Below are 25273 nucleotides of genomic sequence, written 5' to 3' on the forward strand. Positions count from 1 at the left end.
TCCTGTTTATTCATCATTTATTCAATTTACTGATACTTTGATGCTTCCTAGAAAATTTTGGTTGGATAGATGAGTATTTGAAGTTTGAACGATGACTTTCATAGAGTATGCGATATTTAGATTGCTTGATTAGAGTGAGGGGCTTTAACATTTCTAGGAGATTACTCTGCCTTAATTATGCTCAGATACCATTATTCATGTTCTTTTATCCAAAAAATAGTACTTCATTCATTTTGATCAATATGTTGTCAGACCTTTATGCGAGAACCGGCTCAAGTGAGAATGGAATGAAATAAGAAATATAATGAAATTATGTGGGAATGGAATGCTCATTCCTATTCTCATGTTTGGCTGCGATTAAAGAATGAAGTGAGAATTATAATATTTTTATTTTTGGTATTGGAAAATTAATAAGCAATCATGCAAATTAGGAGTTATTTTTATTTTTCATTCTCACTTAAGTGAGAATGATCACTGACTACCATCTCATTAGTACCATCTCATTAGGAATGTTCCTTCCCATAAAATCTGGGAATGAACATTCTAGCTTCTAAAAAGGCCTCTTGTTTGATAAGTATGAATGAGAAATGAGAATGGACATTCCATTCCTATCCATTCCTAGGTACCAAACGAGGCATAAAAGTTTGTCTATCCATGCACCAAGTGGTTGAAAAATTTGCAATTTCTACCTTTATGACGTGTTGGAATTTCTTAAGACACTTCTTTTTTCATTTTCAGATTTTCAAAGATGCAAATGTTAGTGAAGGGAATTAATCAGTTATTGGAATAGCCAACTATTGGAATAGCCAACCTGATGGATAATGATCTCTCTTTATTTCTATTGTCGGATTTTGTAGTCACTTGATGATTGGGCAAAGCAAGCTTCTAATGTGATAATTTTGTGTATAGTGGTTTAAAACCTTGAAACCTTGTGGATCAAGTGAAAGCAAGGTTTTAAATGTCGGATGTCGGGTTCATGTCGGATGGATAAAATTCATGTCGGATAGCAGAAATCGTGGAAATGTCAGGGAAGATGAAAAAAATATCAGATTGTCATATCGGATGGTGTGCATATGTGTAATATAAATATTATAAATTAAATCTAAACATACTTAATAAATTTTATTGTCTAAACATATAAAAAAGCAAATAACTTATGATGCTTAGGGTTGATGTTGAAGGAAATATGTGAGAAAAGAGGACTCCGATATTGGCGGTTAAGAAGAGAGAAGATCACCCGATATTCATGTTGAAGGAATAGCTCGGAGAAGAGACTGATGAGATGTCAAAGGAGAGAGAAGATGAGCAACGAAATTACTTCGGTCTTTTTTTTTCCATTTCCCTTAACTTATCGATTTTTGTCTTTGAAAGTAATATTAAGACAATCAAGAATTTAAACCCAAACCTGATTAGATAAACTTAACCAAAAAAATAAAAAATTAGCTAATTTTTCAGACTAAAAAATCGGCTGACATAACTAACATGTCCCCCGACATATCCGTCTGACATATCTAACATGTCTCTCGATATATCCGACATGAACCCTAAAAATACAATATATATTAAAATGCTTCATATCGTGTCAGATAGCCCCTAAATTTGACATGTCGGACAACATGTTGGCCGTCATTTAAAACACCGAGTGAAAGGAGTGGCTTATGTAATTTATTTGTAGAAAAAACTCTTTGATAAACACTGAGTGAAAGGAGTGGCTTATGTAATTTATTTGTAGAAAAAACACTTTGATAGATGGGTATAATTAAGCTAGTTAAGCTATCAGAGTATGAACCCTAGTCTTCCTAGTTTTTGTAGTTGTGGAACTCTTCTCTCCCATTTTATATGATTGTCTTCTGTTCCACATGATAGGAGCATCAAGTAGTTAGCTTTACATGCAAATTATCTCTTCATTTGATGGATGTTTCTTAATGTTTTGCATTTATCTCCTTCCCTTACTTCCTTGTTTGACTTCAAGTTGACAGGGTAGACTTCTCGCTCGTGCATGTGACTATGCAGCAGCTGCTGATATTTTTCAGAAAGTACTACAGTCATGGTGCGTTAATTGTATAAATTTCATTTTCATATATTTCTTACCAGTTCCAGAAAGTGCTGTGTCCTGTTGGGTTAATACCTGTCATGCTAGCAACTAAATTCATGGTCACTTGTATCTTTTAAAATGTATAAATATTGTTGTTTTTGTTCTCTTGGAGTCTAAAGTACTTTGCCTCTCTTACATTGCTGTTGTAGACCACCGAGAAGGCTATTTCCTTGTGATTGTGGGACGATTTGTAACTGTACCTGATGATCCTTCAGTTTACTATCTTTTGTCATCCCTCTTGTTATGGTGCATGTATGGTGATTAAGTTCTCATTTCAAAGGTTTTAGAATTTTATATCTCTAACACGTTGCTTAGATTATATTGACACCTGCCTAGAAAATGTCATTTGCATGCTTATGTATATTAGCATTCACCAACTTCGTGTTTGTAGTTAGGCTAAATTGCACTTAAATACCCTATAGTTTCCCCTGCTTTGCACTCATATACCCTCACTTGTTTTTGGCAGCATTTATATCCTCTAAAGTTTTTAGAACTTGCATTTATATACCCTCGCTTGTTTAGTGCACTTATATATCTTAAAGTTTTTAAAAATTACACTTAGATACCGTCACTTATGCAAACTTCAGGGTATTTAAGTGCAAGTTTTAAAACTTAGGGTATTTAAGTGCCAACTTTAAAAGCTTTACGGTACTCAAGTGCAAGTTTTACAAACTTTAGGGGATATAAGTGCTGTCAAAAACAAGTGAGGCTATATAAGTGAAAGTCTAAAAAACTTCAGGGCATATAAGTGCTTTCAACAAGTGAGGGTATGTGAGTGCAATGTAGGGGAAACTATGGGGTATTTTAGTGCAATTAATCCCTGTAGCTATGACCATTTTGCATTTAGGGATGCATGTGTATGCATACTGCTACTTATGCGTGATTAATTTCCTGAATGTAGAGATGCAAACTGCAAATAATTATAATAATCATAGCTTAACTATTTAAGAAGGTGTACATGGCCGTTTGTAATGTATAGTCTGCAGGATTTCCTCACCAGAATGTACAATTGCACTAACTAATATTCTAAGCATATACATTTTAGGCCCAATTCTGGTATTCACTCTTTTCTACTTGGTGTTCCCTTTTGGTTGAACAGTCCTGATGACTGGGATACGTTCCTCCACTATTTAGGCTGTTTGCTAGAAGAGGATATGAACTGGCCCTCACCGAAGTCTACTGATCAAATTTGTTCATCAAATTATGTTGATTCTCAATCATGCAAAGGGGCTCAATTGATGGAGCAAGTGGTATTTATTCTACTCCACCAACTTATGCTCTTTTATTACATTCCTAGGTTAGTATTTTCTGTGATATTCTTGTTAAATTGTTCTTCTGCCAACATCATGTCTCTGCAGTTTGAGGAACGAATATCAAGTGCAATGTCATTTGTTGAGAAATTGCAAAGGGAGGTTCATACTGATTCTGTCAGGTGTCCATACTTGGCACCTATTGAAATTGAAAGGCAATGTCGTCTAAAGGGGACAACTGATAGTGGCAAGCTACTGGCGGCTTTATTGGACTATTTTTATAGGTTTGTTCTAGATCCTTTTTCCCCTTCTTCTTCTTCTTTTTTTGTTGCTGCTGCTGCAGTTGTTGTTATTGTGGATATTAAACATATCCAGCGATGGAATCAGCAGTTAACATCACCCCTATGAGCAATACAAAGATTGAAAGCTTACTTCTTGTAACAAGGATCCTTATGTTGAGTGTGATGTATTTACAGTTTCTTGGTTTATATCACTTTTTCTGGAATAGTGACTAATTTAAATTTCACAAAGGCTGAGAGCAGCTGACCTTTATCTAATACACTAGTCGCAATCAAATAGTGTGCTGTAAGATGTTCCGATCAACCTCTTGTTTTCTCTACTCCTTATCATTCTCGTTCTGGTGGGTAGATGGGATTAATATCACATATAGCCTTCAGTATTGGTCCTATTGGAACATAATTTCATATGGGCCATGGACCAAGTTCTAGGGCCATGAATGTCAGATTGGGTGTGATTCTTTTCAAATGTTTGCTTTTGTTAACTATTCTTTTCAAATGACAAGCTCCTCTGCTTTTCTGGTCCTCATATTTAATTGATGGCTGTATGTCTTCACGCTTCATGTTTATACATCTGTCATGTTTATACATCTTATTTGCCAGATGTCGAACCACATTTAATATCGTAACATTTATTGATCTCCTTCATGATTCATTCTGCCACTCATAACACAGTTTATAGCAATCTCACTGCACAATTTGTTGTAATCAAGTCAATGCATTGTTGTTGTTACATTTTAAATATTTTGGGTATGCTAGACTTCACCACCGTCTAACTTTTTCATTGATGCTCATTGCTGCTTCATTACCTTAAAACTTTCTAGCAATTGATGTTACATATTCAATCATTCGTCCTGCTAATTTGATTCACTTTCTGTGTTGCAGTATGCTTTTATTTTACATCACTGACGGTCATTATGTTCATGAAATTTATTCTTCACAAGTGCAGGTTTGGTCACCTGTCTTCTTTCACTTCTGATGTGGAGATGTTTCTCCACTCCTTAACTGACAACGAGAAAGCTGACATACTAGAGAAGTTTGAGAAAAGTTCCGAATGTCCATTGGCCTCTCCACTAAAAACACTTGGACGGGATATAACTTTACTTAAAGTACGAGAGCTTTTTGGTGTCAATTTGACACTTCCTGTCATAGGTTTGTCACTAAGTGATCTCTCTTCTTCTTCTTATTCTTCTTGTTTTGTGTGTGTGTGTGTGTGGGGGGGGGGGGGNACCTTGTGGAAATACAGCTTTAGTTTTGCACAGAAGTTCACAAATTAACTTGATGTCATATTTGTATCCACACATACCAATCCCAAAAGGAATTAAAGGATGAAATTGACATATTACTTGTTAAATTTTTTATTCCAATTAGATTGACTTTTTTATTTCGATTTTGTATTCTATAAATTAGAGCCTCTTTGTTCCATTTCCCAAACACATTTAATATACTTAAAGCAGGGAGTGTAGTAGTAAAGTTCGACACATTTTTTTTCTTGACTATTAATTTTTTTAAAGGCGTATAAAATATGTCCAAAATGCATAAATCAATGTCTAAGGGGTAAATATATTTGGCCACAGCATCATTTAATATCTTGAATTCATTTAATGTTTCTGCTCATCTTTCTAAGAAAATGCACATTCATTGACCTCCCTGTCTCCTTTCCCCCTACTTTTCCTCTCTGCTCATAACCACCACCCCATTAGAGATACCAGAATCTAAGATTACCCTCCTTTCCTCCACAGAACTAAACCCTTATGCTCTTGTATGTGCGCGTGCGTGTGCGCACTGTTTCTTTGACACCTCTCTCCATACATTACCAACACTTATTTTACAGAATTATTTCTTACATTGGCTGGCATTTCTCTTTTTAAAGTGGAAAGGAAGAGTTTAGAGAATCGCAATATATATGTTGGGAAGAAAGTGATGATATACTATGTGTATTTCGCTGGGCTAGGGCAGGTGCTTGTGGGTGTGGGTGGGTAAGTCGGTGTTGGGGAGGAGGAAATTACTGTATTAGATTTTGTAAGGCCTTTGTGTCCTAGCAGAATGTTAAATTCATTTAATGTTCTTTTCACTTAAAATCGAAATCCCTTGCAGAATGTTAAATTTAGATTTTTTTTCTTTTTCCTTTCATTTTTGTTGCTTTTCCTGTTGGATTATTGCCTGATTGCATTTCATTTTATCTGCTTTCACATCCCAAGTTTACACTATTACTTTTGTGTGCTATTATCTCTCGCAGAGCTTGAAAACGCTGCAATAAGAATGGTGGATGTGTATTGTGAAAACCTTCCACTTTCAAGGGACTTGGATCCTCAAGAAAATATGTACGGCGAAGAATTGTTATCTATGGCCAGCAGTGCTCTTGTCCTGGTATGTAATTCAATAACCATGTAAACAATACTGAATTTATCTGAATATTTTTTTCCTTTATAGATATTCAGGATTTGGTTGGTTTGTTCTATTGATTTGATCATCACGTACAATTATTTACTCTTTGTTAATTCCAAGTGATGACATTTTATGATTGTATCACAAATACACAGTAATTATCAGCGCACATTGCCGTCCTATGTGGCAACAGTTAGCACTGGTGACTTATCTTTCCCAATAGCATTGACAGCTAGGTTCCGCACCACTGTCTTTATCTTTTTGGAAGCATTTATGACCTTTTTATCGATCAGTTATTCTACAACCCTTGATTGGACGGCAAGATTTTGGCTTGAGATACTAGTGTAGCACATATGGTTTATTTGAGCAGAAGTTTTGTAGTTCGATTATATCTTTTTTAGTCTTGAAGAAATGCATATATTGATATTTATAAGTATTTTGTAGGCAACGATTTCTATCCAGCTTTCTGGGCTTTGTTTTGTATGGGTACTAGTGTAGTACATATGGTTTTATTGAGCTGAAGTTTTGTAGCTTGAATATATCTCTTGTATTCTCGAAGAAATGCATATTGATATTTATAAGTATTATGTAGGCAACCATTTCTATCCAGCATTCTGGGCTTTGTTTTGTATGGGTATCACCAATTTTCTCAATTATGGCCTGAGCATGGGCAGGACGAGCAGCATGCCTATTCTTGGCTTCTACTTGGTTATGTAGCTAGGACATACTTATTTGGAATCTTCTGTATTTTATATGTGTTTTCCAGTGGATTCCTCGATTGTTTCTCTCTCTGGAGAATATTTTCTTGCATTCCAAAAAAATAACACCAATGATAGTTTATCATTTATTGTTAAGATTTTTTATTTTGAAATTCTTTTAAGAATTATTAATTTCTGGTCTCTAGGTTCCACCCATGTCATGTGTAATGTGTTTGCACCGTGCTCGTCTTGGCCTTGTCTAAGTGTTAATTGTCATGTGCAGTTATTTTGGCGTACAAGGGACTTGGGATATTTGCTTGAGGCGATTCTGGTTGTGGAATTTGGCTTGACAATTCGAAAGTAAGCGTGATGTGACTACCTTGTTATCTTCATATGCAACTCTTTAAATGGTTCAACAACACCATGTTTGCTCTCGTATATGTAGCTACGTGTTTCTGTAGCATTTGTTTGCTCTACGCCAAAAGATTTGCATTGATCAGATCCGACTCGAAAATAAAAAAGTCAGTGAATTTGTTGAAAACAAATTCCTGAGCAATTTTGCATTGACTAACGTTGCTGTTAGGTTGACTTTTTTTGGGTTTGTTTTTTGTTTTGGTTTTTTTTTTGGGGGTGGGGTTGGGGGTTGTTAAGGTTTCTAAAATTTGTCTTTGAATCGTGATCATACCACCTAGTTTGATGGAAAGCTGGCTATGCTAACGAAAATTATGGCAATTACAAAACTTTTTTTTCTGTCACTTATAAAGCTGTACCTACACCATTCTAAGAAGCTACAAATTCCGCTGCATTTAGGTTGGGCCAATTGCAAGGCACATGTCATTCAGTTGATAGATCATGAGGGAGCATTACTTGTCATATTATATGTTTAGACTCTAAACTAATGTATTGTTCCCGACTTTCAGTGGGTCTGAAGTCCATTTCTCTTGCTGGCAGATAAATCAAAAGCATAGAGCGAGAATGATGCAGGATGCTGGAACATGAATATACGATCTGCTTGTTGCAATTTTTCAATGAATTTCAGTTTTAAGAAGATGACGCCTTGAAACCGTGCTGATGATTTTTTATTTGTTGATTATCATATATAATATTTATTTAGTGATCAGCATTTTTATTTGATTCAAGGAACCTATGAGTAACAAAAGCTGGCCGCAGCCCAATGGAGTAACATCGCTGTCTGTGATTCCTGTCAGGGTCATGTCATTGTCAAACCCATCATTAACATCACCCACATATTTCCCCATTAAAATGACATTGATCATGGATTTCAAATCAGCATTAAGAAGGTTCTGTTTTGAATCTGATTAAATTTTACAACTGGCTTTTGCCTGACCAATGATTCCCACCAGCTCAAAAATCTTATAATGTTCATGAGCAAAGTTCACGTAGTTATTCTATGGTATGTGCCTTGTACATGTGAACAATGATGATGTTGCTAGTGTTTTGTGATGGCAATCGGGGACTAGGAATCTGTATTACTCTTATCTCTTTATTGCTGTCTCTATCATCTATGTAAACCATGACTGCATATCGTGCAACTATTCTTGCCAAATGGCGGGTTGCCTTATTGATTTGTATTTATAGATGTTATTCTAAGTTTACAACTATTGGATTACTTTGTCTTATAATGTTATTTTACCCTAAATGATCAACCTGACCAAGTTTTCTTTGTCCTTGATTTTTGGATACGACGAACAGATGTGTTTGGCAGTACAAGATATTTTTGTTGCATTTGTATTCTTTCTTGGGCGCGCTTCCTTTAGCATATGAATGGTATGATCATTTCATGTCCTTGATCTTGGCCATTCAGCTTAGTATAACAAGCTGTTTCAAAGCTGTTTCTGTGTGTGTGTGTGTGTGTGTTATTATTATTATTATTATTATTATTTTGTCTAAGGTGCTTTTTACCATTTTAGGTATGACACTCTAGATGTAAATGAATATCCTACTGCGAGACTCTTTCCACCACATTGTCCCCCAAAATGCTTGGATCACCACTGTTGTCAGAAGCTGCTGATCTTCTTCAAGAATATCTGAAGTTTATGGATGATCATTTCAGAGAAGCTGCTGATCTTACTTTTCTTGCATATCGTCATCGTAACTACTCCAAAGTACAAACATCTTTAACTGTCATTTTAGATTTTCTAGTAGTGGTCTTTGATAAGTTATTTCCTTTCTAAAGTTTTCTTGCTGGGCATAGTACTTTGTAAAAAGTAAATTAAACAATAGATCTAGTGCATTAGAATTAATCTGTAAATGTCACTCTTCCCAAAAGATTATTATAGTTAAACATTCGATTCTTTTTTGAAGGTTAAACTTGGAGTTATTTTAAGATATTGTAGAGTTTTAGCAGTAGTGTCTAGCATATGCTATCAACTGATCATGACTTTAAGTCTCAGTCCGTATGCCGGTTTAGACTAAGAAAAAAAGATGTACATTGAACCTCTTTCCTAACCTGATTTGAACGTTTGCTTCAAGAGTCAAGCAATCATATGATCTCTGTACTCAATCTAAAATATATTAAGCTTGCTGACCTCCTTGCGTCTTTTTTTTTCCTGTGAGGCAGCATCTGTTTGGTCACACATTTGTTCTGATATGTAATGATATTTTTTAGGTAATTGAGTTTGTTCAGTTCAAAGAACGATTGCAACATTCATATCAGTACTTAATGGCAAAGCTCGAAGCTTCTATACTACAACTGAAACAAAAAGCAGATAATATTGAAGAAGTGGAGGTGAAATAGTTTTTTGTATTTGTGGATTTCTTGCCATCATTTTATTGACTAGTATAAATTTCCTAAAGAAAGGTAGACAATTGTATCTTCCCCTATGCTTGCAGTGTGTTCTTGAAAGTTTGAGCTATGGTACTCAATTGCTTGAGCTATCAAATGAGGAGAAGTTGAAATCTTTAACATTTAATGAGGATCTTCAAGCGCGGCCCTGGTGGTCTCCATCTCCTGATGTGAATTATCTTTCAGGTTAGCATGTGGGCTTGTACAGGTGCATTATTTTTTAGTCTCAGTTCTCATCTCTGCGTTGGAATATTACGTGCACGGTGCATCAGCTATGCAACTCTGTAGCGTTGGCACTGATATATTGAAATGGACTAATATCTATATTCTGAATCGACCTTTTGATTTTACTGCAGAACCTTTTGAAGTACAATCTTCATGTCTCAGAGAGAACTCGGTATGTCATTTAGTTCTCAATCTTCTAGTTGAAATTGTTGCAATATGTAAATGTTGTATTTCCTTCTCCCACGACATAGAGGACTCCTATTATCTTTGATAATGCAGACAGAGTATCTTCTGTTCCTTTGTTGCATATCTGATTTATTTACTTTGCTTTGAACTTTCTGTTACTTAGTTGTTTGTACCTAATTTTTCATTGGTTGCCTAAATGATTCCTTGATTCCTAAACGTGTCCTTGCTGGTATGGGTTTTTAGCTTCCTTTCTGTAACAATGGGATTAGCCAAATTTGATGTATAAAAATGCACCAGTCAAATGTTGAAAATTCCAAGATCATTAAATTTACATGAATATTCTTGTTCTGTGGGCTTCTTTTTAAGTATGTCCTGATCATACTAATCAACAGAATTGGAGTTTTCGTGAAACTAAAGTTGCTCTCAGCATTACTTACAAGGAATGTTTTTTCCGTTGTAGATTTCCATTTCTTGTTAGGTTATTGATATTTTTGTATTTTTTTTAATAAGCGGCCTAAATTGACCAACAAGAAAGAAGGTGATATTAGGAAAACAATTGAAAGGAAGTCTCTTCTTCCCCGGCTGGTCTACCTGTCAATGCAGACTGCTTCATCTTCAATGAAGGAGATCATTGGTCCTAATGGTTCCGCAGCTGATGCCAGTATCAGCCAGGAACTTGAGCATCTGCTAGAAAAATATGCTAAGAACATAGGACATCGATTCGAAGATGCTAAGACCTCTATTCTTGAAACTGCAAAGGGCCAGAAGTCTTCAAAGGTACAACTTGTTTATATATTTCTTTGCCTCTTGTTATTTTCTCCTCTCACTGTTGATACCTTTCTGTTTCCTATACTTTTAGAGTAAAATGTAAGGTATATTTGAGCTGGGTTAAAAATACTCTACCGTCAATCTTCATGTTGCAGCTTACATTTTGTCTTTTCCGTTGATAAATGACTCCTAGAAATCATATTCCCATTCTATTCATTAGAAAAGATTTAAGTATTTAGGGACAGCATTTATTGGAATCCTTTATTGGACCTTTTCCAATTTGACAGGCAATGCTGAATTGTTCATCTTTGCACTCTTTGCCAAATCCTTTCCTAATGGATCATGGACACTCTTTTAGAGCTACAGTATAATTACTGAATTGAGTCTTTGTTATATTTCATACCTTCTAAATATTTAGATGTTGAAATTCTTAACTGTTTGTCCTCTTTCAAGTAGCTGCCAAGTGATATGTACTGCACAAATACAAAACACATCATTGTTTGCTATTAGCATCTTGAGATCAATAAGTTCAAAAAAATGAGTGTATAAAGCATCCTGAAGATCTAATTTCTTATTGACACAACAACAACAACAAAACCTTTATACTATGGTTTTGGGATCTATTTTCTTAATATTTGTATATTATCTTGATGTGCAATCTACATTCTCGATGCTTGTTCACTTATTTATATATAATGTGGCAGGATTTTGGTTCAGATATAATCGATTGGGTAAACTTTGCTATATTTGTGAATGCTTGGAATACCCATTCCCATTGCTCAGATCTGCTTTATGGAAAAAAGTGCAATCCTAGCTCATGGCAAATAGTAGATAGCATTATAAAAACTTGCGTAGCTGAGCAGTTGATGTGTGCGCAACCAGTACTAACAAGCCCAGGAAGCAATTTTCCAGTTTTGGCGCAATTGGTAACAGAATCATTTTCTTGGCACATTCTAGTAATCCAATCCTGTGTGAGATCCATTATTCCTCAAGGGAAAAAGAAAAAGAAAGGCATTTATACAGATCATTCGAACTTGCCACAAGTTCAGGCACTACGAACTTCAATAGACTGTCTCACCAATGCAATTCAAGAAATCTGCAGGTGGCTGAAAGATCAAATCAATTTGTCAGAAGATCAGAATCTTGATGCTTTATTATCCCATGTACAGAAAAGAGATCATGAGGAAGGCCCAGGGCGAGTTCTACAGATTCTAGAAAATAATGCCTCCGCAAATAATTGTGAACTCGGTGAGAGAATATCCAGAGTACTGCAATCGTGGAGCTCAGCTAATGTCATCAGAAAACTTGTCGGGGCTCAGAGCTCACTGTTATCCAAGTTTGAACTTATATGTCGTTCAAAATTGAAGTTATTGGAGTCGCTGAAACACTCAATTTAGGATGGTGGTTGTGGATGCTACATCAGTTTTCGGGGAATAGGAAGCAAGTTAGCTAAAATGGTAATCTCATGCCTTGTAACCCTATAGAGAATTTTGGTTCATTTTCCATTTGGTTTGTTCCTTTTCTCATGTGAGGTTTCTTTGGGTTGCTAGGATGACGCATGTAGACTGAAATCTATTTTTGTAATCTGTGGATTTATATTTTGGTCTTGAAGTGTAAAACTGAGTGTCAAACAAGCATTGAAGCCTCCTGAGATTCTTTACAATTCTGTTGTATTTTGTGCTACTTCTAGTTATTCATGCGCTAGATTGTCTTGTTGCCGATATGAAAAGTTCATATCTTCCTCTTTCATTTTTTGCTGAGGGACAAAAGGGAGAGAGAGAGAGTTGTAAGGGGCTGTTTGTTTTGCTTCTTTTGCCCCTGATTCCTGTCAAAACTGAAAGCTTGTTGTCAGTTTTGACAACTTACTTGCCAAAACGCCCCTAAAAAGGGCGTTTTGGTAAGAAAGCTGTCAAAACTGCCAGCTTTTTGAGAGCTTACTTGCCAAAACGCTCCTAAAAAGGGTGTTTTGGCAAGAAAGCTGCCAAAACTGACAGCAAGTTGTCAGTTTTGGTAGGGAATCAGGGGCAAAAGAAACCAACCAAATAGCCCCTAAGTGCTGCTACTAGCTGCATAATGGTGACGTATGAAAGGCTCCTGCCATAAATAGACTATCTGAGAGATCGCTGGGCACGAAATTTTATCTGCAATTTGAAAGCTCAAAAGTTCTAACTAAAAAAAGGAAAAAAAAAAGCTCGAAAGCTCAAAAGTTCTAACTAAAAAAAGGAAAAAAAAAAAGCTCGAAAGTTATATTTCACTACGTTACATTTATTGAGCATCATTTTCTTACTTTGAAATATGAGCTTTGCTACAAGGACCCAAAATATAAGACCAATAGGGGGGACAAGTGAGGTGTCCCCCTCCTATTGGATAATAAATTGGCCATCATTAATGATGGCCAACTCATTATCCAATAGGAGGGGGACACCTCACTTGTCCTCCCTATTGGTCCCATATTTTGGGTCATTAAAGAATTTTTCTTGAAATATTATATAAAAATCTATGTAATATACTTTAAAGAATTTCCATGACCCAACCTTTAATATCAAATAAATATCTTCAAATTATACGTAGTGATATTAGGTAGTATATGCCTGACATCCAAGACTGTAAATATGTTAAAAGGAACTAATTCATATTGGGAATTTGAATGTTTAATGACTGATGAACAACATTTTTGAATTATCACTCTGAAGAGGGAAAAATAAATGCGCTAAGTAAAGAAAAATCCATTTCTTGATGCAAAAAAAAAAAAAGGTCGTAGATATCTTTTGCCAAGTTCGTATTTTTCGAGAGTTATTTACTCATTTCTCGCCACGTGATTGGTGTGTGCCAAGTTAAAATTGACCACGTGATAGCCTCTCACGTGAGAACAAATTTACCAACAAAATTCCTTCTAAGCAAAATAGATGGCTTGGTCCTATAATAAGATATCGTGTTTGCAGTCAACTTTATTTCCCCTTTAATTGCCATCGCTGCCATCGGCAGTGGATTTTCTTTAGGGGTTTTTGCTTTTAGATCCATTTGTTTACTCTCATTTATCTTTAAACCCAAGTATTATTATTTGTATCTTTAAGCCCAATTCACTTTTTGTATTTATCTTTAAACCTAATCTCCAAAATACTATATTTTCACCATTTGTATTTATAAGAAATATTCGAAAGACTGCCAACCGAGTTTACCCACGTTAATAATAGTCCTGGGCGTCGCTCTGATGATTTTACCTTTGCTAGGAATTCTGGGTTCCTGCTGGCGCCGTTGGAATATATTTATTTGCATCTACGTACCTTTTCTCCTTGTTTTTCCTAATTGTTTGCTGTGACTGCTCACCTAGCAATCTCATTTGCTGCATCGAGCAAGCCTGTCAGTGTTTTTTTTACTACAAACTCAGTACTCAAGACGTGGAATGATACGGAAAAGTGTTTCGTGAGAAAACGTAATTTGTGTAACAGCAGCAAGACGTGCTGCAGAAACTTGACCGACATTAGAAACTCGGCAGGGTTTCTCAGGGACTCTCATTCTTTCGAGAAGATCTATTCCATGGAAGTAATAATTCTCTTTTCGCCAAGTTTTCTGTTCTATAATTTAATAAAAATTCTTCTTATTGAGTGACCGTTTATATTTTCCTTAGCCATGGGATTCAAAATTTCCTTTCATGTTTAATGTAGCAATATATTGTTAATTTTCTTATATAGTTCGTGTTGCGTCCAGCGGAAGCGAACTCAATCCACAACAAGTCAAGTCGGCATTTATATTTTTCTTTACTATCGGATTCAAAATTTCCTTTCATGTTTAATGAGTTAATTTTCTTATATAGTTCGTGTTGCGCCCAGCGGAAACGGACTCGCGGAAGCGGACTCAATCCACAACAAGTCAAGTCGGCATTTGTATTTTTCTTTACTACCGGATTCAAAATTTCCTTTCATGTTTAATGTAGCAATATATTGTTAATTTTCTTATATAGTTCGTGTTGCGCCCAGCGGAAGCGGACTCAATCCACAACAAGTCAAGTCGGCATTTATATTTTTCTTTACTATCGGATTCAAAATTTCCTTTCATGTTTAATGTAGCAATATATTGTTAATTTTCTTATATAGTTCGTGTTGCGCCCAGCAGAAGCAGACTCAATCCACAACAAGTCAAGTCGGCATTTACATTTTTCTTTACTCTCGGATTCAAAATTTCCTTTCATGTTTAATGTAGCAATATATTGTTAATTTTCTTATATAGTTCGTGTTGCGCCCAGCGGAAGCGGACTCGCGGAAGCGGACTCAATCCACAACAAGTCAAGTCGGCATTTATATTTTTCTTTACTACCGGATTCAAAATTTCCTTTCATGTTTAATGTAGCAATATATTGTTAATTTTCTTATATAGTTCGTGTTGCGCCCAGCGGAAGCAGACTCAATCCACAACAAGTCAAGTCGGCATTTACATTTTTCTTTACTATCGGATTCAAAATTTCCTTTCATGTTTAATGTAGCAATATATTGTTAATTTTCTTATATAGTTCGTGTTGCGCCCAGCAGAAGCAGACTCAATCCACAACAAGTCAAGTCGGCATTTACATTTTTCTTTACTATCGGATTCAAAATTTCCTTTCATGTTTAATGTAGCAATATATTATTAATTTTCTTATATAGTTCGTGTTGCGCTCAGCGGAAGCGGACTCAATCCACAACAAGTCAAGTCGGCATTTATATTTTTCTTTACTATCGGATTCAAAATTTTCTTTCATGTTTAACGTAGCAATATATTGTTATTTTCTTATATAGTTTGTGTTGCGCCCAGCGGAAGCGGACTCAATCCACAACAAGTCAAGTCGGCATTTATATTTTTCTTTACTATCGGATTCAAAACACACATCAGCTTTGGAAAGGCCTAAGTAAATTCACACGTGTAGATGGAGTCGATGGACCAACAAAGGACAATAATGTGTAAAATTAAATCAGGTTTGGAATGGCCCAAGAAAATTAAACATCCATAGTTGGTCAACTAGATTATTGCAGTTACTCCATTTACAAATTAAACTTTCCCTATTCAAATATCTAAATTAAACATCCATCACAAAAAAAAAAAAAAATCAATTACAAAACAGGGTATTGCAGTTACTTCATTCACAAAATTTTATGATATTTTCCTGGGATAGTTAACGAGAATATGTTCAAAATGGAATTATCTCAGTTGATACTAACTGAATATAACAAAATAAGATTCTTCCATTAAAACAAGATAAATATCACTCATGTAGTCTTACACAAAGCTAAAATAGTATTCACACAAACTAATACATATTGCACATGACAGCACTATCGATCACTCGCCCACAAAACAATTTCTTAAACCTGCCATACTTAGGTATTCAGCAATATATCAGCAAAAACTTTCATAAACTTAACACTCTCTACAAAAGTCGATACTAAACTAAATACGACTAAACCTCCTAAGAGTGGAAGGTTTAATGTTCGTAACGTTTTCGAATCGCGCAACAGATTTATTCAGAAACTTATAACAATTCCACCGTGTTTTATTTGAGAATTATAGTCCATGCCACTGTCTTCGTTGGAAGCTTGCTTTGCATGCTCCATTAATTCTTTGTAGCTACGTAAAGGAATTGGAAATGAAAATGTTAAAGTAACATGCTCATTGATGAAAACATGTGTATATTTTAATAAAGAAATGGTTTACCTCAATAAACAATTTCAGTATCCATGTCATTGACTACTGCGCTTGCTGCAGATCAACCTGGAGAATCCATGTTTCCTAAATAATAATTACTCTTCTTCAGCGTGATTTTTAAATTGAAATATTATATTTCTACATATAAATGATAATTTCATATGAAAAAAACTTACCAATGGAAAGAGACGCAGTGACTTTTGATGCAGACAATTAAATAGATGTAGGAAGCATATTTAAAAACTTTTAAAATAAGTTGGGTCTGGGTGGGTGTGGAATTAAATGTAGTTGATGACTAATTTGATAACTGAATCATACCAGCGGGTACACAACTTGAAGACACTAAAGTTGACAACGTCAAAGCAAGCACACAAAAGTGAGAGAAGTAGATATTTCTATTCTAATGCCAAATCTAACTTTGACATTCATAAGAAGATACAAGCACTATAATGAATATGCTCTCCCTAACATTGTTCAATCTAAAAACAAAGACAGAATGCTTATTCATAAAAGTGAAATAATTACAGATATCCACTGTGAACTGGGAGCATCGTTTAAATAGTGATTACGACAAGTACTTGGAGAAGTATCTGGCCGACTACAAAGGAAAATCAGATATACATACATACACAAAAAGAAGTTACATCGAAGCGAAGGATAAAATGGCAAGTTCTTCACAAGGTAAACACTATTACATATTTCAGCGTCACGATGTTAGATGGTAATCTATATTCACCAGGATTTTGAGTCAAGTTTCGAAATATTGAGTTATAGAAGCAAAAGAATCAAGCCTATGCTCAGTAATCCAGTATATCAAACACCAAGTTCTGTTCAATCCTCTTGCAAGAAAACACCAGATACTCAATGATAAAATTCTTTAAGCTTCAGTATATACAAACTTTGCTTGAATTGTATGCTTTCAGTGGTTTGAACAAATAGTTGTATGTTTTATAATACTAATAACCATTAATTAACTTTGCAGTACAAAATGATGATATACAGAACCTTGGAACACCACGCATCATATGTGAACATTGTGGAGCTATGTTATGGTATGAAGAAAGAGCAGAGAAAGCCCAGCAACAAAGAAACCCAAATTTCTCTATAGTGCATCAAAGGAAAAGTTAAATTTCCCCTACTAAAAGAACCACCAGTCTTCCTACGGGATCTTTTATGTCCTAGTCCAAATCCAAATAGTAGAAAATTCAAAGAGAATGTAAGATCCTACAATGCAATGTTTGCATTTACATCAACCGGGGGCGGCATGGTTGACAATACATTCAATAATGCTAGGGGACCATATTGTTGTTAGTTTTAAAATTGAAGGAGACAGAAATTTTGAGGCGTGAAACACTTTCCTTAAAGAAATATTTGCCCCCACTTGATATTCAAAGTTGCTTCGGGTTAATGCAAATTTTTTTCCCAGGATACAACAGAAAATTTGCCCCCACTTGATATTCAAAGTTGCTTCGGGTTAATGCAAATTTTTTTCCCAGGATACAACAGAAAATGAAAATTCCAGTAAGCAAATCTAGAATTTTCCTTAATTCGTTGTGAAACAAATTTGTAATATTGCAGAAGTTTTTTTGATAGAAAAGATTCAGAAAAGAATTGTAAATAGACATCTGAAAACATAAACTATTTATAGGTTTTGAAAAGGTGCTTCCAACAGTCACAACTTTTCAAAACACCCCTTGGAGCAAACAACCACTTGTCAACAGTCACTTGTCTTTTCATAATTTTTAAAATTCAAAATAACATTTAAAAAAATATTCAATATATATAAAAAATAGAACATTTAAGCGGTAGCGGCAAGCGTGCTAAGTGCTAAGTGCTAAGTGCTAAGTGCTAAGTGCTAAGTGCTAAGTGCTAAGTGCGTCTAATAATCGCGTCAAAATCGCGCATTATTCGCGCTACCCGCACGCGGGTTTAGAAGCCTACACTTTGATCCATTATTCAAAGCCCAATAAGCATTCAATGCTTTTAAACTTCTAAAAGAATGTTCAAAATTCCAATGTGGGACTATCTTGTTTTTTACAAACAAATACTAACAATTGTTTCTGGCTTAATGGACAAAATCATCATCGTATGGGTGCCATAAAACCTACACCCGACGTACCACCAAAGTTCTGCCAACTCTACATATATGACACGGATAATGAGATTTCCCACCAAATGTCAGCTATAAATGGTGCTAATGCTATTGATGAGAGCATTGTCAGAGGATTACTTGAGATGTTAAACTAGTGCATATATTGGTGCAAGGTTTCAGAATGGTTAGGAACTGCATTGAGGAAGATGATTTAATGCCGGTGAAATTGGTCATCTTAGCCTTTAGAAGCGGAGATGTGACAGAACAAAATATGCCAAGTGCATCCGAAATAGCGGGGCTAATTGTAGGTGATATTGAGGAGACAATAGGGATGCATGACATTGTCATTGAAGATTGAAAACTAGGCTTGACAAGAATATCCGATCTGCACCACACCTTCATGGCATTGCAATACCCCTTACCTTTTCCATATAGAGAGGACGGATTCAGGCTTAATATAAAGCATGTGTGAATTACTAAGCAGTAAATCTACAAAAAGGATAGAAGCTACGATGAGAGAATATGTTGCGTTCCGTATTCAACAATGTCAAAATGAAGGCCGTACTTTACTCTATTCAGGAAAGCTGTTTCAAACATACATCGTCGATCTTCTAACATGCATTGAGGAGGACAGACTACATTGGGTGAGACAAAATCAGATCAAGATCAGAGCAGAGCTATATTGTGGAATCAAAGATGCAGTTTACAAAGGTGACACCCAAGGTTCTCAAGTAGGTCAAAGAATAGTCCTACCACCTTCTTTCACAGGAGGTACGCGCTACATGAATCAAAACTATATGGATGCAATAGATCTTTGTCGAGCAATGGGAAATCCATATCTTTTTATAATAACGACAGCCAATCCCAAATGGGAAGAGGTTAAAGCCACATTAAACGAAGTTGGTGAACAACGGCCAGATGAAAGGCCAAATCTTGTGGCTAGAGATTTTAAGATAAAACTTGAACTAATGATGGAAGATCTACAGAAACAAAATCATTTTGGAAAATGTAATGGATGTATGTTCATCAATTCATTCCATATAGATTGTCATTTTTACATCATTTGTATATTAGTATAAAATTGCTCTATCTACAATAATATAATAATGTAGTTCATAAAATAATCATTCTTATAAGGAAAAATTCCCTCTAGCCCCCAAAACGAGTGAGTGTTCCGCCCCCTCCCTCCCCCAAGACTTTGTCAATGGTCCAAAAGCCCCCAAAAAACTCTCGTGATTTTTCTCTAGCCCCCAAAACACCCCCCACGTGAAACGCCGTTAAAAACCAACATGCTCTTCCCAAAATGCTCTTTGATTTAACCGCCTCCTGTTTATGTATATCATTCCTCGTTGTTCGTACCTTCTCATCTCTTCTGTCCAAGCGAACCAACTCCAAAAACCAATTGCAAAACACTAGCCCTAAATCAACCCACTCCAAAGCTTAATCGGAAAAAATGGCCAGCGATTCAACCCTCAAAGCAACCCAACATGTCAACTTCGGCGAAGATGACGACGCATCATAGTTCGTCGTCTCAAAAAGACCGTCGACCATAACAGAGTGGAATGAAGCTGACGCTTCAATTGCTCATGTTCTAGAGGACATCACAGCCAGCCATTCTCATCCCTCAAGTCCAGCTCAACCAAAAAGTCTGTGCAGCGAATAGATCTAGAGGGAAGCTCCGCCACCACCGGCACTGATGCTACCTCTAGAGCGCTCTTGGATCTACAGAGTGGAGCTAAAGAGAAGCACACTGCAGCTCAAAAAGGTAATGTTTTCCTGCAAATATCTGTTGTTTATTGTGTTATTGTAAAGGATTTTGTTAAGTTGTGTGATTTTTTACCACAAATATATATTGTTTATTGTGAATGATTTTGTTAAGTTGTGAATGTTAGCTTGTAGTTGTCAAGGAAATGCACTAATTGTTGATGTTATGCATTAGTTGTTAAGGTTATTGGTCTGTTGCCAAGGTTATTGTTCAATTGTGACATGTGGCCTGTTAGTTGTTAAGGTTTAGGGTTACTTGTTAAGGTTATGAGTTGGTGGTTAAGGTTATTATTTACATACGACTACTAGTTGTGAAGTTTACTATTTACTTGTGGCTATTAGTTGTGGAGGTTACTGTTAACTTGCGACCTGTTAGTTGTTTGGGTTATGCGTTTATTGTTAATGTTATTGATTCGTTGTTGAGGATAGGCATTTCTTGTGAAGCTTATGGATTTATTGATAAGTTTATAGCTATTTTTCTCAAGTTTACAGCTATTCATGTATTGTGTTTTTGTTTTGTAGACAAAAGGCAAAGACCATATCTTAGTTGCGGCCTACTTCAAGCTTCACTGCTTACTACGAGTTCTTGCATACATTGGTGCAGCATATGGGACGAAGGCACTGGGAGGTATACGAAGATAGTGTATTCAGACACTACGTTCATTTTAGCCCTCATGGTCTTGATCTTCCCAATTTTGAGCACATTCTGAGATAGTGGGACGATAAAAAGATAAAATTTGTCTTTACTGATACAAAAACAGAAGAAGACATTTAGTGCTTATTCAACCTTCAATGTGTAGTGAGCCATACATGGTTCTCCAATAAGGGGGATCTTGTTGGCCCCAACCGAGAACAAAAAAATAGAATATGGTCGAGGTTCTTCACCAAACCCGAGGATGACAACAGTATAGCTCCTCCCCCAACACCTACCAGACGCCATGTAGAGGATCTTCTAATGAAGTTTGTACAATCAACCGATCATCAAGATGTGAAGGACTTTGTCCTGCTTTAGATCCTTTATCAGCTGAGTATGATCTGGTGTCCAGGAAGTGTTCTTGGCATTCCTAGGCATTTATTCAAGTATGTTGATAGTATCGAACATGTGAATAACACTGTTTGGGGGATCTATAGGCCTGTTCATCCGGGCGGGCCCGGAAATCCGAGCCCGGGCCGGGCAAAACCAAAGCCCGGACCCGGGCCGGGCAAAACCAGAGCCCGGACCCGGGCCGACCCGATTTATTTATTTTTTTTTAATTTTTTTAATCAAATTTTTTAAATTTTACTTAAAATTTAAATTATACAAAAAAAGATAAAAAAATTAATAAATAATAATAATTTTATTAATCACTTAAAATGACATAAATTACAAATAAAAAATTATAAAAATAAATTCTTTATTAATAATTAATAAATTATTTATAAATTACAAGTATAAATTTATTTTGGAATTTATCGCATCACAATAGATAAGTACATCCCAACTAGGTTTTTTTTAAATTTCTTTTCTTTTCTTTTTTTTGATAAAAAATGCTAAAAATTAGTTTAATATTATTATATTTTATATAATTATGTATTAGTATATACTTACAAATTATTATGTAACTATATATTATATATACATATATTATATGTAAATATATTGTATATATTTATAAGTTATAACTTAAGAGAGAGAGAATCATATAAGTAGTCGTTGCCCGTTGGACCAATGGGGAAGAAGTAGCCGTTGTAATATACTATACTTATATATACTTATAAACTAAGAGAGAGAGTATACACACACACACACATACATATTATACATATATAAGAGAGAATATACTTATATAATAGGGAGTATACTTATATAAGAGAGAGTATACTTATATATACATATATACTAAGAGAGAGAGTATATATATACATACATATATACATACATTATACATATATATATATATATATAAGAGAGAGTATTCTTATATATACTTATATAAGAGAAAGTATACTTATATATACTTATACTTATATATACTTATATACTAAGAGAGAGTATATATATACACACATATTCAGTGAGACATTTGATGTTGAAAGGGCACTGAAGGGTCTTGGGCCAGGGAAGAAGATTGTATATCTTCAAGGGTGTACCCAGCTTGTCTGTGTAAGTATTCATGTTTTGTTGTTATGGTTGCGTACTTGTTGTTAAGTTTACAGATTAGTTGTTAATGTTACTGGTTGGTTGTTAATGTTACGAGTTGGTTGTTAAGGTTAGGGATTGGTTGTTAAGATTACGTGTTGGTTGTTAATGATACAACTTTCTTGTCAAGGTTACGCTTTTATTATTATGTATGCTTATTTGTCGTTAAGGTTAAAGGTGGTTGTTAATATTCTCTTTCTAATGTGCAGCTGTAGTACTATGAACTTACTGGCATCAAGAAGCCAGTAGTGGGAAGTATGATGTGACCTTCCCTCACTAATTGGGTGAAACTGAGAGATGTTGCGGGATCCCTGAGATTGACCACTTTTGTAGCTAAAGTAAGGCAAGCTACTATAAAGCTTACACAGTTCTAGGGCCAAGTACAAACTATTGAGAGAGGCTTGTGGTGGAAGGAGCAAGAGAAGGAGAAAGAGAAGAAGAGAAAAGAAGAGAAGATTAGAGAGAGAGAGAGAGAGAGAGAGAGAGAGAGAGAGAGAGGGAGAGAGGGAGAAGAATAAGGAACGGGCTCCTAGAGACGTCGGTAAGGCCCGTGGCCAAAGACAGCCTCTTCCTAAAAAGAAAAGGGGAAATGAAGATGATATCATTCTTGAAGGATGGGTAAGCATTGTAGTAAAATTATAAATTATAAATATCTTGTTAATGTTGGCTATTGGTTTTCAATGATTTCTTTTTTTAATAACACTCTGTCTGTATTTATCTCATAGAGTATGTCACATAATATCAATGATGACACGGTCGAGCAGCACACCGAGGCAGTTGATCAAGTAGAATTGCCTCGGCAATTGAGCTATTGGAAGAGTGTCGTGATAATGAATCAAAATTACGTCGCGACGATAAGAGGAAATTTGAAGATTAGATTGCTATCGAATGAATGCAGATAACTTCTCTTTCTGTAAAAGTGGCTACTCTGTCTGCTCAAGTGAGGAGGTTGGGAGAGGAACTAGGCGAAGCCTGACACAGAAGCCTTACTGTATATAAGAATAAGAGGCCTACTGTAGAGGTTTCCAGACTAACGATGGAGATGCAAACTTGTACATGTTAGATCTTTGTACATTATTTGTGAATTATATTGCATAGTTTTTAAAATTACAAACTTTTTATTATGGTTAGATATTGGGTGTTAGGGTTACGGATTGGTTGTCAATATTAGGGATCTGTTGTTAAGATTAGAGATTGATTGTTAATGTTAGGAATTGATTGTTAAGTATAGGGATTGGTTGTTAAGGTTAGATAGATGTTGTTAAGTTTTTTCATAATTATATTTTGATTTTTTTTGAATCAGACACTCCACGCATTAACATTGACATTGCGAGTGAAGTTCCTCAACATCACTTTGCTGAGATTAATAAGGAGAGCTATTAGGGGAAGTCTCTCCACCAGATACTACCGACATTGATACAGAGATGGAAGATCGTTGCCCAGAGGAAGTCCCCACCAGAAGCTGGCAAATTTTTTGAGGCTGAAGAAGAAATAAATAAGGGAAATGAGCTGACTAGAGAGGTGTCCAACCTAGTGATGAAGCTGCAAACTTGTACGGGTTAGATCCTTTTTCACTACATGTGAATTATATTGCATAGTTGTTAAAATTACTATTTTGGTTGTTATGGTTAGATATTGATTGTTAGGGTTACAGATTGGTTGTCAAAGTTAGGGATCTATTGTTAAGATTAGAGATTGATTGTTAAGGTTAGGGATTGATTGTTAATTATACGGATTAGTTATTAAGTATACGGATTTGTTGTTAAGGTTACGAATTAGTTGTTAAGGTTACGGGTTTATTGTTAAGGTTAGATAAATGTTTTTAAGTTTTTTCATAATTATTCTTTGATTTTTTTTGAAACAGGTACTCCACGCAGCGTGGCTGACAATGATATTAAGAGGGAAGTCCCTCAACCGCGATCAGCGGAAGTCCCTCTACTAGAAACTGACATATTTTTTGAGGACTAAGATCCTCCTCTTATTTTTAAAATGAATAAGAGAAAGAGGGATGTAGAGGTGCTTGCACCCCTTAAAAAACGTAGAACAAAAGAAGGTTGAAGCCTTCTAAACACATAGTTACCCTTTACATTGAGGGGAAGAAGAAAGAAAAACAAATCATGGGGGACGAGGATATTATAGAAGTGGTGGAGGAAATGGGAACAGAGTTACAACCTGCTAGGCTACAGTGTGATCCTCATTCAATCTAAAATCCCTCATGAGTTTCCCTATGAGTAAGGAAGAAGAAATATACAGAGATAAACTAAACATGGGGATTCCCATTTCTGAAGGCTTCATCATCAAGTTTTTTGATAAGCACCCAACATCTGAAGAGGCGGATCCACGTTAGAAAGGGTTTGGGCAATGTGGATAGCCTGAGGTCCTCCCTACAATGCCTGAATCTGCCCTTGAAGGAGCCCATATCTATCAGCTTGAGCTCGATGGCTTGATCTAGAAGGTCATCGGACAGAAATTAAACTATAAAACTAGTTCGTGTTGCCTGCTTGATCTGATGGGGCCATGATGAGACATTGAAACGGTAGGCAAGCATTTCTCTAGGCTCTTGAATAGATGGATGACCCACCTCAAGATAGAAGACGACGAAAGAAGAAAACTCTTGAATGATGTTGGCGGTGTTGGCAGAGACGGTAAGCAATCTTGGAGGGGTGCAAGCTCTCAGACCAAGAGGGCAATCCCGGGAGGTATGCTCTGAGCCATGGCAGTAGGCGCAAACTTCATCATCGTGAGGGAAATCCTTAGCCATGATCTTCTGGTTTATAATAGAAATGGGACTTGAAGGTGCTAGGTGGCTGATTAGAGGGGGGGGGCTTAGGAACAGATGAAGAGAATGAC

At 35.8% G+C, this 25273-nt stretch overlaps 2 protein-coding genes across 2 annotated transcripts in view; both read left to right on the plus strand.

The window, feature by feature from the left end:
- The window catches only part of LOC109849963 (phagocyte signaling-impaired protein), a 17764-nt gene extending 5359 nt beyond the window's left edge, over nucleotides 1-12405 (plus strand). Inside the window, 13 exon segments of the mRNA XM_020419860.1 lie at nucleotides 1980-2050; nucleotides 3195-3345; nucleotides 3454-3629; nucleotides 4591-4793; nucleotides 5881-6011; nucleotides 7011-7087; nucleotides 8441-8530; nucleotides 8673-8853; nucleotides 9357-9476; nucleotides 9581-9719; nucleotides 9890-9930; nucleotides 10455-10721; nucleotides 11417-12405. Coding sequence (XP_020275449.1) covers nucleotides 1980-2050; nucleotides 3195-3345; nucleotides 3454-3629; nucleotides 4591-4793; nucleotides 5881-6011; nucleotides 7011-7087; nucleotides 8441-8530; nucleotides 8673-8853; nucleotides 9357-9476; nucleotides 9581-9719; nucleotides 9890-9930; nucleotides 10455-10721; nucleotides 11417-12109 — 2340 coding nt within the window. The 3' untranslated portion in view covers nucleotides 12110-12405.
- Nucleotides 18993-24391, plus strand: LOC109846777. Its single transcript, XM_020416024.1, has 4 exons — nucleotides 18993-19497; nucleotides 20420-20475; nucleotides 20767-20872; nucleotides 24288-24391. Exons 1-4 carry the CDS (start codon nucleotides 18993-18995, stop codon nucleotides 24389-24391), a joined length of 771 nt encoding a protein of 256 aa, XP_020271613.1.

The sequence above is a fragment of the Asparagus officinalis genome, chromosome 7 (genome assembly GCF_001876935.1).
Source record: "Asparagus officinalis chromosome 7, Aspof.V1, whole genome shotgun sequence".
Taxonomy (NCBI): domain Eukaryota; kingdom Viridiplantae; phylum Streptophyta; class Magnoliopsida; order Asparagales; family Asparagaceae; genus Asparagus; species Asparagus officinalis.

Coding starts and splice junctions, on each gene's coding strand:
- LOC109846777 (XM_020416024.1), top strand. CDS start 18,993: ATGAGAGAATATGTTGCGTTCCGTATTCAACAATGTCAAAATGAAGGC. Junction 20,476..20,766: donor TCAATTGTGACATGTGGCCT/GTTAGTTGTTAA, acceptor TTTGTTTTGTAG/ACAAAAGGCAAAGACCATAT. Junction 20,873..24,287: donor TGGGACGAAGGCACTGGGAG/GTATACGAAGAT, acceptor TTTTTGAAACAG/GTACTCCACGCAGCGTGGCT.